Genomic DNA, 15,010 nt, shown 5'->3' with positions numbered 1-15,010 from the left:
AACATCAGGATAGTGACAACCACCAGGATAGTGACAACCATCAGGTGATCAGGATAGTGACAACCATAACGATAGGATAGTGATAACCATCAGGATAGTGATAACCATAACGATAGGATAGTGATAAACATCAGGATAGTGATAACCATCAGGATAATGACAACAATCAGGAAAGTGACAACTATCACGATAGGAAAGTGACAACTATTACGATAGGAAAGTGACAACTATCACGATAGGATAGTGACACCTATCACGATAGGATAGTGACAACCATCAGGAAAGGATAGTGGCACCATCAGGATAGCGACAACCAGTGAGGATGACGCGCATGAGGAGTTCGAGGAGGAAAATACGTCTTCCCTCTCTGTGAGGAGCAGCACAAAGGCCCCGTGCCAGAGTCTCGCCCCCAAACGCATCCTGGTTTCCATGCCAAAAGTGAAAGTGACATGGATAAAGACATATCTGGTAAGCGCTTGTATGACTATATTTTCTGTTTGATGCTGTGAAACACCAATCATACATGTAGGTACGCTCGGTAAGCCCGAGCACATTAAAACAATAATAACAATCATCGATGAAAATTAAATGAAATCCTAAATGAAGGTATGAAATAATAAAAAAAAAAAACATTTGCAATGATTTTCACAAGGATTATCGATGTTTACAATTATGCGTTCGGTGATGTTTTCCAATGTTTACTTCGTTCTATTTCGTTTTCATATTTATGAGCAAAGTGTGTATTTCCACACACAACGCTTTCTTAATTTATTCCTCAGCAGTAAATTTCTATCTATCTATTTGGATGTTACACAATTTGGTGATTAATCATTTATTTAAATGATTTATAAAAAATAGTTTTAAATGTGTTTGCAAAAGTCTTTTTGTGGAAGTGAGTGATTTTTGTTGAAGTTCCGAACTATATCTGATGAATTTACTACGCTCTCTTCCATCGAGATTTGGTAGCTCGAGTTGCCTCCCTTCATAGTAGGGGTATATTATTTTTAGCTACCTTTTAATCATATATCATTTTCAAACCAATACATATAGAAAGTATACATAAAAAGATGTCAATCTCTAGTCAAGATTAATTTTATCTTTTTTGTTTTTGAAAACATGACACGACCGTTATACTGCTATATTTAGTAATAGTGCATAGCACCACTTGTTCGACTTGTTCAAGCTGTGTTTAAACAAAAATACACAGTGTATTACTTGCAGAAACGGTTCATTTCATAAAAAGTGTTATAAGTAACCAAATTATGTACTTTTTATTTGGCAAAAGTAACTGGCCATGATTTATAGGTAAAAAAAAACGGCAAATCAAAGTGATACACATGTAAGCAGCCATGTTGGTTTTCTAAAAAGGAAACCAACACATAATCCGGAAATGGTAATACTTCTAATGTTATTTTTTTTCGAAAATATTCTCAAATTAAGTAAACATTAAGATATGGATATATTTACTTTTTTGTTTTTTTTTTTCTTTGAAGAGACATTGGTAATTTTAGTAATTAATATATGAATATAGAAATGATTAATTTGATTAAGGAACGGCACTTACATTTTTACCTGGTTTATTAGTGTTGAAATTGTTATTTCCGAAATAAGAAATTTAAAATAAATTTATTTCAGTTATTTCAGTTATTTCAGGAAAATACGTAATTCAACTTATTGATCTTGAATCAACTTTAAATATAAAAAATAAATAAAAATCTTTTGTTTAATTCTAAAATTCAACATTGTACAAAATATAATACAGGTATACTAAATTCAATATAAATGATAAGCCAATTTCTTTATTCCTTTGTTTGAGTCCTTCATTCACAGCATCTATGAGTAGCTTGACTGGTTCTAAAATGTACTTGGTTTTAACCTTCGAGCTCTATTCTGTGTGTTACAGATTCACCCCCAACCCTTGCAACAACTCGGCGCCAGTTAAGTTTTCGGAGTAGCAGACTTTCTGCCACTGTTACAAAGCATGCCAGTAAGGATAGGTCCGAGGACAGTTCCTTGACACCACCCAGTGCTCCCGAAATGCAGACAACATACGACACGTCCACCTCAGACGATCAAGATGTGAGTACACTTCATTGATTGATTATATGGGCGTGCTACCTTTCTTGTTTGCATACAGACAGTGTGTACCCAATTGTATGTATTTTCTCTGTTACAGGAGTTAGAGGACCTAGTGGAATGGAGGGCTATGAAGCGGTGGAGGCCCTGGCAGATTACCTTGTGTCCCTGAGGGATCAGATGACAGCCCTGGCCAGACGACAGGTGATCACCATCGTGGGGCGGCCTTCATCCCTTTGACAGGAGTCCCACCGCCTTCCCCTCTCGTTACCGAACTAGGGCAGTCGCCCGATTCGAGGCGTTGAAGAGAGGGTGGCCCTTGGAGTGGAGTCAACCAAACAATACTTCTTCGGTCAGAACGCAGGACCTGCACAGTGGCCCGACTCTAAACGTGGAGGCAATCATCATACGCCTATGCAGGGCTTTCTCGTCACCAGTGAAGAAGCAGGGAGCCTCTTGTACCAAGTGGACCATGGTGAAATGCAGGCATACAAGGCTATCCGCGACAAGTTCCTTGACAACCAGCAGGTCATGTCGCAGATTCAGCTTGTGTTACCAGTGGTAAGTAATATATGTATATATATTGTGTATGTAAAATGCGACAAAGAATATAGAAAGGTGGAAAGGTAAAAAGTAATTGTTTTGGCTTATTGTGAAACTATTGCATACAATGAAAACAAATTGATGTTATGTTTCATTGTGGTATTTTACAGGTTCAACAGAAGATCGAAGAGACATGATCACAGTGCGTTGAAGCAAGGGTTACAGATCGAGATTTCGGAGGAGAGCTTAAAGCTCCTGTTCCACGTCGTTTGAACATGCAACCTCACCGGTCAGGGTATTCCAAAGCCAGCAACACCAGTTTGATTCGTCATCCAACACCGCAGGTCAGTCACCAACACGGAAGTGTCGTCAGAAGTTCATATTGATAACGAGCAGCGCCACGCCAGTTACATTCGGTTGCCACGACCGTTGTCTCTGCGCCGGTTTCTGTTACTTCTGTTCCGGCTCCCTTTGCCACGATTCCTCAAGGGACATACCAGATATACTTTGGGTCTTCGCCTTCGATAACTGTTCCTCTTCTGTTACAGATACCTAGTCCAGGTCAGCAGTTTGTTCCGATACCAATACAGCCATCCCCGCCTCAACAAAGTCCTGTTCAGGTGGTTCCTCAAAACGCCATTCCGATTCAGCAGTTCGTCCCTATACAGATACTGCCATGCTCTCTTTGAAGTCCTGTTCAGGTGGTTCCTCAAGGCACCATTCCGACTCAGCAGTTTGTCTCGATTGTACCACAGGAATCCACGACGTCGCGTCTACCATCACCACTTCGTCCGTCACCATCCAGCCCTGGCCCATCGCGAAGCAGCAATTCGTACTATCAAGTGCTGGACAACAAGGCACAAGGGAGGGGGGATATAAATATTTTAATGCTGCCTAGCAACATTGCTAGAAGGTCCCAAGCCCTTGAAAAAGCAGAGGGGAAATATTTGTATTCACTGGAAAAAACCCAACAAACACTGTGATAAATCGTGTAGTGTCGATAGCAATTCCTATGGTGAAGTGGCTATCACAATTGTCACTATGTGGCAGGATACCCGGGTTCGATTCCTGGTGGGAATTTCAGCACAATTGGTTTGTTACAGCTTTTTTGGTCATATTTTGATATATTGAGTCATAATTATATGAAGGATCATTCAAAGATAAAATTATTGGTTCATGTTGCGAATTAAATTGTGTAATTGTATATGAAATTTTCATTTTGGGTTCATTTTGCAAATTAAATTGTGTAATTTTATGTTAAATTTCCATCATTTTTTTCTTTTCATTTGAAAAAAAACAACAAACACTGAAAGACATGTAGTGTTGAAAGCAATTCCTATGGTGAAGTGGTTATCACACTTGTCACTATGTGGCAGGAGACCCGGGTTCGATTCCCGGTGGGAATTTCAGCACAATTGGTTTGTTACAGCTTTTTTGGTCATATTTTGATATCTCGAGTCATAATTAGGGCTTTTCACCATGTGGTGAAAAGACCATTTGTTTTTGTTCTGTTTTAGGGCTTTTCACCATGTGACCCTATATAAAGGCATAGAGGGTCAGTAAAATTTATAGGGGGCGAGGGCGTAGCCCGAGCCTCCTATACTTCTTACTGACCTTCTATGCCTTTATAGGGGGTCAGTAACTGACTATATAACGAATGTATCGCATCGAGGACCATTTATTTGTTTCATTAGATCTTTGTTTCCTATTTGTTTTCTCAAGAATCCGATATCAAACCTGAACCATGCTGGCGAAGTATACAACAATCGCCGCTTTTTAAATATTTGGCCTACAGTAGGCCTACTTTCCGGAATCTGCAAATAACTGTATAAGGAACCTGAAGAACAATAATTCGACATTCCTAGTGCACAATAGGCCTACCAGAATGCGACATCAGACTGTGTTGTATATTGAAAGCATCACAAACAAAAGTGACACAAACATCCATCCAACATTTACTGTATAGCGCAGACTCATGATCATCTCTGCATTCTCGCTGAGATAATCACTTAATGTAATGCCGATAAATTAGCTGTAGAGTGAGGGTTGATAGATCTAAAGACACGAACCCCTCCATTTGTTCATGGTCGCAGTCAAGAAAACGCTTGAATTCCTACGTTTGACTTTCACCGTGTCATCAACTTTCAAACTGGCGTAGGGGAAGCAACTCGTATTTAAAAAATGCGTTTTATTTAATTTGAAGTATTAAAACGATTTTAAATGAATTTTACATAAAAAATAATAAGTAAAATATATTTTTACGGTAAAGAAATGGTATATTTTGTTGAAGAGAATGTGTTCAAATTTTGAAGCGAGGGCGACAGCCGCCATATTGCACCATAATAAAATTTACTGACCCCCTATAAAGTATTAGGGGGTCACCACGTGACGGCTCTCCGCCAATCATTTGGGGACATTTCTGTCCGAGGTGCGATACAATTATTTATTTTGTAGTAATATCTAGAGCTACATGTACATGTAGGCCTCGCCAGATATTGTGAATATTTTGAATAGGCATGTTTGCATGATATATTTAAAAAAAAAAACGGAAAAAAAATGCCGCCGGTGGTGAGAATCGAAAGATCAGAAGATCTGCACGTTAACACTAAGCCAGTTTCTGCTTTTTTATATACAGTGATTTTTTTTATAAGAAGCAGATAATATTGTTATTTTTTTTGATGATGTATGATTTAGTATTTCCTAATAGGAAAAATAAAAAAAATTGTAAATGCAATGTGCATGTAGCTGTTGTTTCAGCATGAAGAAAAGTGAAAAAATGATAATAACACATTGATCACAAATCACAAAGTTTTTTTATTGTTCTTTAAAATACCTGATAATCTTTGTTTGTTATTTTATTGATTTTTTTTTCCTGAAATGCTCGAACGTCGGTGAAGATGTCCCCTGAGAGGAATGAGTTAGATTTCGCCCAGACGAAGCACAGGCTCGAGATCGTGTTATTTAATCAGATTGCGTTGATACGGAGAAAACGACAGTTTTATTTTATACCATGGAATATCAAAGTTATATGCAATGAGAAATTGTACAATACAATCTTTTTTAGATTATATCTTTCTACTGCGTATGCATCGTAAAATTCTACTAAGTTGCATGAAAATACAATGCACAGTCGATGTCGGGAACATATCCGATTTGATGCATTCAACTCAAATATAAAAAAATGAATGCTATTGCCGAATTTTTTTTAACTAAAGATAGTCTTAAGTCTTCAAAGATCGCTTCTTTTTAATGAATAAGAAAAAAAAAGCCCACGAAAAAATCTCGATAGTTGCTCGCAACCCAGTGGTACCGCGGTTTCATCGGTTTTCGACGGCGAAAGACCAAAATAAATTTTCTACACACAATGTCAAACATACATGTATTCAATTCAAATCATTAATTATATGTTTCAGAAGCATGTTAATGATGTTTTTGTGTAATATTTCATGAATTTCATCTACTAAACGAAGCATTGTATCCACAAAAGCTGTAAGATTTACATTTGTAGCCTACGTACAATGTACATGTAGGCCTACTGTTTTTTTGTTTGTTTTTGTTTTTGTTTTTGTCAAAGTGATATTTAAATAATGAAATGTTTCAAGATAAAGTAACTCTATTATTTTAAACTATGTTGTATATGAGTGCAAATTGCCACCATAATACCACAAATGAATGCTTGCAAGGTCGAATCACCCGGGCTCATAGAGGACTAAAAAGTGACGTCATTGGAATGTTCGGGATCAAATCGTCAAATTTAGAAATGGTAATCAGAATAAAGAAATTAATCATTTATTTACTCACATCGCAAAATTTCCATATCACAGCTGTTACAGAAAATTCTTATTACCTGGTATCGAGTTCTATGCCTGATTAATCTCGATATTAGTGCTGAAAATAACTAGTTTATTGATATTGTTCCGCTACTTTTGTTGAGTTTGAATTCGCAAATTTGAAGGGCGTCAGAACGCTTGTTTTCAACCAAAGTGAATTTTTGCATCGGGGGAACAGGGACATAAAAAGTTGATTTCCTCAAAAAGCAAGAAAAATAAAATACATTAATTTTGCTGGAACACTAAAAAAATCATTCTGATTTCGGGACAGTTGGAATTATGAAGATACATCTAACAGTATTTTTGATATAATTTTAGGCAAAGCCTATCTGAGAGCGCAGCAGTTAATCCATTCTTTCGGTGTTTTTTTTTTAATGTGTAACTAAATAGAAATATGCCAGGTAAATAAAGGATTTCCAATGGCGAAAGAGTAATCTCCACTGACCCATCAGTCTTATCGATGTTGAAATGTGTTTTGTTTTTATAGCTTATTGGGTGCGCTGAATAACTGTACTGCTAGAAACCATTTATAGAGTTATTAATTATTAGAATCATAGCTCTGCTGAATTACTGACATTGAGTTTATAACAAGAAAATCAATATTGAACATATGATACTTCTACATTCACTTTCTGCAAAAATACATGACTGCGGCTACAAATTATATCTCACCGTCATTCCCCGTTGCCAGGCGGAAAATTCCGAAGCAACTGCTCACGTAAAACGGCTTTTAATATAAGATTCAGGACAAAATGTAATTGATAGATTCAGTTAGAATAAATTGGAAGGTTTATCTTTCACTTGTTTTCATTTTGAATTTTTGCAAGCGTTACTTCTTTGTAATTACGCGAGAGTGTGATTTTGTAATCACGCGAGAGTGTGACTTTGGATACTGTCTTGCGCGGTGCTGGATCTCACAAGAGTTCGCTTGCTGCGCTCTCTATTATGTAAGTAATTATTCTTCTACACTTTTTTGTGACCAAAAGATCTTCAAAATGGTAAGAAGTATGCCAATGACCTTATTGTTATATTGTATGGCATGAGTTGAAGGGGTGACCGCAACATTTTTAAGTAGGTCAAAAATCCAAGATGGCCGTCATGACGTCATACCTAAAAAGTTTGAAACAGCCATAACTCAAAAACCGTTTAAGATACAGCAAATATTTTGATGTTTTATGTAGATCGTATAAAAGGCTAACTTTTATTCAATATCTTAAAAATTAAAAATGCTTATAACTCACTAACAGTTCTTTTCACAGATTTCATCCAATAATATTTTTTGCAAATAATCTTAAGCGTAAACTTTTTCTCTCTACATGTTATTACAAAAAATGGCAACTTCCGGTTTTCGGTAAGGGTCAAATGTTAAAGGTCCTGTTATTAACAATAAACTTGAAAACTTTTCTCCTGAAGTTCTGTAAGGTCTAGGATCTTCATATTTCATATATAAGATGTCCAGGGGATGTGCTATAAAGTCAAATACTAGGAATGACCTTGACACATATTCAAGTTCACAGGGGTCAAATACACATATCATAAATAAATTGTTTAAATGGTCATAACTAACTTATCGTTGGTTTTTACAGCTTTCATGCAATTTTGTTATTTGAAGATAATCTACAGGGCAATGTTTTTCTAATAATAACTTGTTATAACAAGAGATCCCAGAGGGATCTTGGCGCCGACCATTGAGTGAACTTTATTGGATCTTTGTAAGACTGATCTTTTCTCTGCTTTTCCTTCTTTCCCTGCTTCCTCCTCCTGTCGGCCATGTTGTTTTCCGATTGGTCTCAAAATGCAATATGCATAACTAGGGACCAAGGGGAACCTACACATGAAATTTCAGAAAGATCCCTTTTGTACTTTCTGAGAAATAGTGAAAAGAAACTTCAAATGACAAAATCCAAGATGGCCGCCTGTCGGCCATGTTGTTTTCCGATCGGTCCCAAAATGCAATATGCAAATCTAGGGACCAAGGGGAACGTATACATGAATTTTGAGAAAGATCCCTTCAGTACTTTCTGAGAAATAGCGATAACAAGGATTGTTTACTGACGGACGGACCACGGACCACGGACGCAGGGCGATTTGAACGATGGTGGGCTAACAATGTCAACTTCCGGTTTGAAGAACGGGTCAAATTTTAAGCCGTAGTCTCCATTTTATTTCATATTTCTTATTGAGACAGAGGTTAATCTGCGCAAAGAAAGATAACTCCCCCTAAAAACCTATGTAACATTATATTGTTCTCTTCGGCTGATCAAACTTCATGCAGATCTTCACTAAAACACTTTTATTCAGGGCAGAAAGTCAAGGTCATTTATTGGTTACAACTTCAAAACCCATGCATTACCTAAACTAAATATAGTGAAAAGCCCGCCAAATTGTCTATGACAATTTCTAGTTTTAATTATGTCTTGCTTTGACCGCTGTTCGCCTTTCTTTGAAAACAATCTAATTACCAGATACACGTATTCGTATCTGTCAATGCGGGGGATTCTGAATGATTTACGTATAGGTTACCTAACCAAGAAATAGGTCAATGGTTCTGTCCCAAGTTATTTTTAAACAGTTGACACGGATCTAGAAATATATCTAAGGTCTCACGTAAATCTGATTCTGTCTTACCTGTTTCCGGCACGAGAACTTTCATTCCAGCGAAGTGATCTAATATCATAAGGTACATATGTACAACAAAATTACAGCTAATATCACAATTTTATCCTAAAATACCCTCAGGAGGGAGGAAACACAGCCTACGCCGGATACGCGTGACTGATTTCGATCAAGCAAATAATGTACTTACAAGACGTTTTACCTGGTTCAGGGCACATGCTTGTAGGTATATAAATATCAAAGGTGTGTGTTGGTATTCGAGCTAGTTCTGTTGTGATTGCTACCAACACAGGTCTAAAGGTTGTGTAAAACAACTGCCGATATGAACGGATCCCTAATATACATAATGAGGTGAGTGAATACTTTACTATTAAATAACAAAATATAACTTGTTAAGTTAAGTTCATGCGTTTGGATACCTTTTAATTGTATTTCTGATGTAATGATTTTGTTTTTCTTTAATTTAAATTTAGAGCTAAAAACTACAATAGTGCGAATAACGTGCTATTTTATCAATTATACTTTAAGAAAACAATTTCAATAAACAACATGTTGTTTACAGAAAATTCTACGGTGGTATACATAAAAGACATGTGCATTATCGTTTTTCTGTCTTAATTCTGCACTGCGTGTAGGACGTTCTAATTTACCGAATTCTCCACTGGATCATATCAAAGGATAGGTAAATTTAGGATCTCATCTTTTCCTTATAATGTCCCTCTTGGCAGCGCTTCGCATTTGGCCTGGAGTTGAGCATTTGTCTCAATCTGCGAACACGCTGTATTCAGTCTTAGGCCTAGAAGTCCTTAATGCCACCGGTAAGAGTTCCTTTTGAACCCCCCTCCTGTTCTTCCTGAAAATTTCCTGATAATGTCGTCTTACCATGTTCAGTTGATAGACAAAGACATATTGCGGGAAAATATTGTAAATTGTTTTTTTAACTCTTTGGCTGTTTAACCTTCCCTCCCCCCACACATTTTGAAAATATACAGTTTATCTTACCTAATGCAGTTCATACACCTTTGCCATGTCCTTTAGAAACCGTTCAAATTTATTACTCTCCGGGTCGATAGCCCTCCACATATACTCTAGAAGGTGGAGGTCGAAATTCTGGCCGTGACGCGGGTGAGTGGAGGGGAGTTGGCGTTTAATGCACCACCATCTGTTCTCTATGAGGTTTGTGCATGCCCCTGATTCGGGATCGACGAAATTTTCAGAATGGTTAACAGTTAGATGTTTGTAACCAAGGTTACCGAGGCTATTGTAGGCCCCCAACAGTCTGATATAATGGTGCTTCCTACTTTCACATTCTTCTGAATAATTGGGATGAGGGTGTCTTTGTCACGTTTGTCAACAGGTTGCAAGAAAATCTGCCTGTGTTGTCGACAGATACCCCCCAATACCCACTGTCCTTCTACAATCCTACCACGGTTGTATTTACGTTTTCCAAACTTTGCCTCGTCAATCTCAATCACACAATCTGGTCCGCCTATTTGCTGAAACTTGGTATTTTCAACGACCCATGAACAAATTTCTCGGCAATAATTATAGTAGTCCGACACTGTTTCTTTCGACGTCTCTAGTTTTCGTTTTTTGCCTTGTACACTTTCGATTTCACTTTCCGATGCCGAACTTACCGATGTTTCCTCTATTGCTAAGTCGTATGGAAATTTATTCAAGAAACAGTAAATAAGTAACAGACTTTTCCTCAAAGACAAATGGTACCCAGAAAACCATGTATTTTTATATAGAGGCACTTGGTTTTTGTGACTGGTTTTGCATTTTTTACGGTTACACTGGAACCTGTACGTCGCTCGGCGATGTCCAACACGTTCGATGGTATATAGTTTTGTCAAACTTGCTCGACAATTTGGACAATTCACTGACGTAGGCAGTAGCTTGAAATCCTGACAAAACTTTATACAGTTACTATCATCAGTTAATATAGCACCCAAAGAAAACAAGTTATGAAATTTTAATTTCCCTTTTCTTTTGGAACGCGTTGTCACTCCAGAAGCACTAGTAGTGGGAGCAGCATTGGCATTGTCATCAACACCGTTGTCCGGGGGGTTATTGTCATTGACATCAGAAAACAGATCCACACTTACATCATGATTTGACTCCACCACACTGTCTCTATTGTCTGGAGTTCTCTGGCCACAGGGTATTGAACTATCCGAATCAGATGAAATACCATAAAAATGAAAGCTGTCGTCTTTCGAGCCGTGCTCGTTGTCCACAATTGGTAAGTTTGGTGGGAAAACATATGAATCATCTTCTTCACTCATTATAAATTCTACTCAATAAACAAAGTAGATCTCTGTTTAAAAGAACCCACAAAACTAGCATTGTATTCTAATATGTTTCAATCATTTAAGTGATTCGGATTACTTTTAAAGCCATAGTAAATTTGTATAGCTTTTATTGACATGGAATCGCCATCTGATCCAGTGGAGTAATGGTTAAGGCGTTGGACTTTGGAGGTAAAGGTAAGCTATGTGGGTTCAAGTCCCGCCAGGGTAAGTAATATTAAAAATGTGTTTGTTATCAATGTACTTTGTATATCTAACCACATTACCGAATATGGTACCTTGTATATGACCACATTTCAGAATACATAAAATATCACATGAATGTGATTAAAATAGATACAAATGTATAGAGAGAACTATATATTTTGATTTTTTTTTCTTAATTTTTATTTTTTTAATTTTTAACCCCAAAAAGACCAAGCCCCAATTTTTCTTGGTTCTCCTTAAAAAGAACCCATTTCAGACACTTCACTAAAGCGATGAAAAAACTTTTTGGAGGGGGGGGGGGGTTCAAAAGGAACTCTTTCCATGCCACCATGTCGGGCGCTCCGATTTGTTGTGGCTGATTTCTGTCATTTACAATGTCACGATTTATTGATATCATGGAGATGCTTAAGACTCAGTATACCAATAAGATTAATTGCACGGACAGCTCAAAATACATTTTATAACATCCTCGATACTCCAGGGGTTCCGATCACTTACGATCTCTACACCCCTGGACTTTCTCATAGTGAAATTGAAGGCAGCTCAGCGGAAAACATTTGACCAATTACAGGCTAGCAAAGATTTCCTTTGAAGACTACAAAGAGAGCGACACCTAACATCAAAGTCACACAGTCAACCACAGTGTACCGTTATATGCCTCTTTTGATGTACATCAAATGGCTCAATTACCTGTTCTATTCTGTTGCCTCCCTGGAATACCGAGGATGGTTTTATAACTGCATTATATTACCTAGACTGTCATGCTTAGTTATTATCATGCATATTTCAGACTGACAATTCTCCTGGTGATGTTGTTCACGTCCTCTATCGGTCAGACAGTGTTGGTTGGATTAGGTAAGTAGTCATCAAAACATCGACAATAGTCGTAAGTGTGTCGAGACGTCAGCAACAAAAAGTTAAATTTTCTTGTTCTGTTTATTCTGATAAGAACAGTACGGATAATAAATTCCGTACCGATTATGATATTTCAATAAAAATGTTAAATATGTATGCACCATCTAAAGTCAATGTACAATGCCCTTTAAGTCAATGCTTCAGGTCCAAAAGTGCGAGATTTTCGAACATTCTTATCACTGCAATATATTTTAACCCGTTCAAGATATTGCGCTGCACCTTTTAGTAAAACTGAATCATGTTTATCAATACAATAATGTAAGTTATGGCTCTTTGTGCGACAAATGTCTGTCATCCTAATGTCTCCATCTATGCGATGTCAATGGTTCATTTTGTTTTCAGCGAATTAAAACTGATTGTTCATTTTACCAGAATCCCCTGTCCCAACTCAAGAACAAGAACTCCCAGAAACGCCCGAAATGGAGCCAATTGAGGCTCCGGAAGCGCCAGAAATACCAGAAATACCGGAACCAGCAGAACCACTAGAACCGCTTGAAGCCCCAGATGTGGAACTACCGGAAGAGCCGTGTTTGTGCGGAATACGATGTTGTACCAACCCATTGGAACTGACTCGGTCACCCATGTTAATGAATTTCCATCTACCAAAATTAGCAGATATTTCGTGTTGTGGATGTACGCCATGTCCTCCGGGCTACTTCATTTTACCAGTTCCCCAATCTTTTGTGTTTTCTGTACTGAATTCCTTATCAGTAATGAGAATGCCAGGTTAGTTAATCATATGCAGATAAAGCATGGGAATTCAAATCGATGGAATGTTCTTTCAAAATATTTCTTGATGAAACTTCTGTCTTTCTTACACCTGGCAATTTAGTGACAGACTTTACACTGTTCGATCATGAGCCCTGGCGCAGTCGTTGATTTGGTAAAATAAAAAGTATTTTAAAGACTGTTACTGACACAGTACAGAATGCATAAAACTGCCGGTGACAACGGTGAAATGCAATGTAAATTAAACATGTTGTTGAAATTTTTATTAAACCGATATTTGATGACAAAGATATTGTTCTGTTTGATTTGAGTTGACTGATTAGCTCATAATTAGTGTCCTTCTAATTGCAGCCTGGTATCTTCTCGTTCCTATTTTCGAGGTTTCGCTACAATTTCATGCTACTTTTTTATGGAAGAATAAAGTCAAAGAATAAGAAGAACTGTTACACGTACTTAATTTTAGTGTTTTGTTATTTACTGAAGTCTTTGTTCCTCTTATCAGCTATGACCATCTTCCAAAACACCATATTTTTTTGTTTAACTTAGCTTGATATTCTTCCGTCGTCCAGACTGCACGAGGGCAGCGCGTGTTTGTGTGAAACTAGTGTAAGAGACGAGGTCCGATTCCCTCGAAGAATGATGTCACTAGTCCGCGGTTTCGTATTGCCTTTCAGCCGGAAACACTTCCTAATCTTCGAAGATCATTTTTAATGACATTATTACAATAAAAGGAAAATATATAAAGATCAGCAAAATTGAGCGAAAGAAACAAAAGACGAAGGTCAGATCTATGCAATGTCAATGAAATGGATTGATAACTATTGCTTCATGTGGGGGTCGGACGAAGGATTCTAAGTATGATCATTGCACCATATCATATCACATGATCAGACTGGGGGATGAAGGTGGCGTGTAGGGAGTGGTTACTGCCATTGTGATATGGATATATAGTCCGCTAAACCTATCTATATTATTAGGCTGTTTTCTTTTTGGTTTGTGTGTGTGTGTGTGTGTGTTTGTTTTTGTTGTTGTTTTTTGTGGGGTTTTTTTTGGAAAAAAGTATATATTTAAAAAAGCCTAATAATATAGTCAGGTTTACCGGACTAGATTTATACAAACAAGCTGTAGAAGTTTCAATACAACGCCACGAGGTTACGAAAGGCATTGATTACACATCAACGCTCGACTTGAAGCAGCTGATGACACGAAGTGGCAGGAACAAGTGCGGGGACATTCAGTAAAACAACAGCAATGGAAGCTAATCAAATGATACACGCCGAGGTTGTATACCCATGATCAAAGTACAAGGATTCTTGGAACATGACGACATGATTACCGAAATCACATACAATGTCCCGTCCTGGTCAGCCACATGGATCCCTTCTACATAGTTATATAGCTGTTAGTGCATCATTGAAGACAATTACTAGACGACACTCAGGCGTAGGAAGATGAAACGTAATGGGGGGGGGGGGGGGGGGGGGGGGCAAAGGTCCCCAATATTTCGTAACCCCCCGTCCTCCCCCTTGCGCTCTCCGCACCCTCAAGAGATACCATAATCCTTGTACACATCTATAGACAGTGGCGTCGCTAACAGAGGTAATTAATGAATACGCAAATTAGCGTGCGAGCGCCGAAGTCTCGAGATTTTGGATGTTTGGGGTCCGAAGGTATCCCCCTGGAAAAATGTTACTATTTAGAACGACTGAGATGTGTTTTACGATGCATTTTGATGAATTTTCAAGCGCTGAAGGCGCGAAATTTTGTTGTTTGGGGGTCCGG

General features: G+C 37.8%; 1 protein-coding gene across 1 annotated transcript; it reads left to right on the top strand.

The window, feature by feature from the left end:
• Nucleotides 1-7,331: 7,331 nt before the first annotated feature.
• Nucleotides 7,332-13,516, top strand: LOC138315808 (uncharacterized). The gene is made up of 3 exons (XM_069257086.1): nt 7,332-7,396; nt 12,375-12,439; nt 12,872-13,516. The coding sequence occupies exons 2-3, from the start codon at nt 12,394-12,396 to the stop codon at nt 13,228-13,230; spliced, it is 405 nt and encodes a 134-aa protein (XP_069113187.1). The 5' UTR covers nt 7,332-7,396; nt 12,375-12,393; the 3' UTR covers nt 13,231-13,516.
• Nucleotides 13,517-15,010: the final 1,494 nt, after the last annotated feature.

This window comes from Argopecten irradians, chromosome 1 (assembly GCF_041381155.1).
Source record: "Argopecten irradians isolate NY chromosome 1, Ai_NY, whole genome shotgun sequence".
Classification (NCBI taxonomy): Eukaryota; Metazoa; Mollusca; class Bivalvia; order Pectinida; family Pectinidae; genus Argopecten; species Argopecten irradians.
This window is presented reverse-complemented; position numbering and strand designations above follow the sequence as displayed.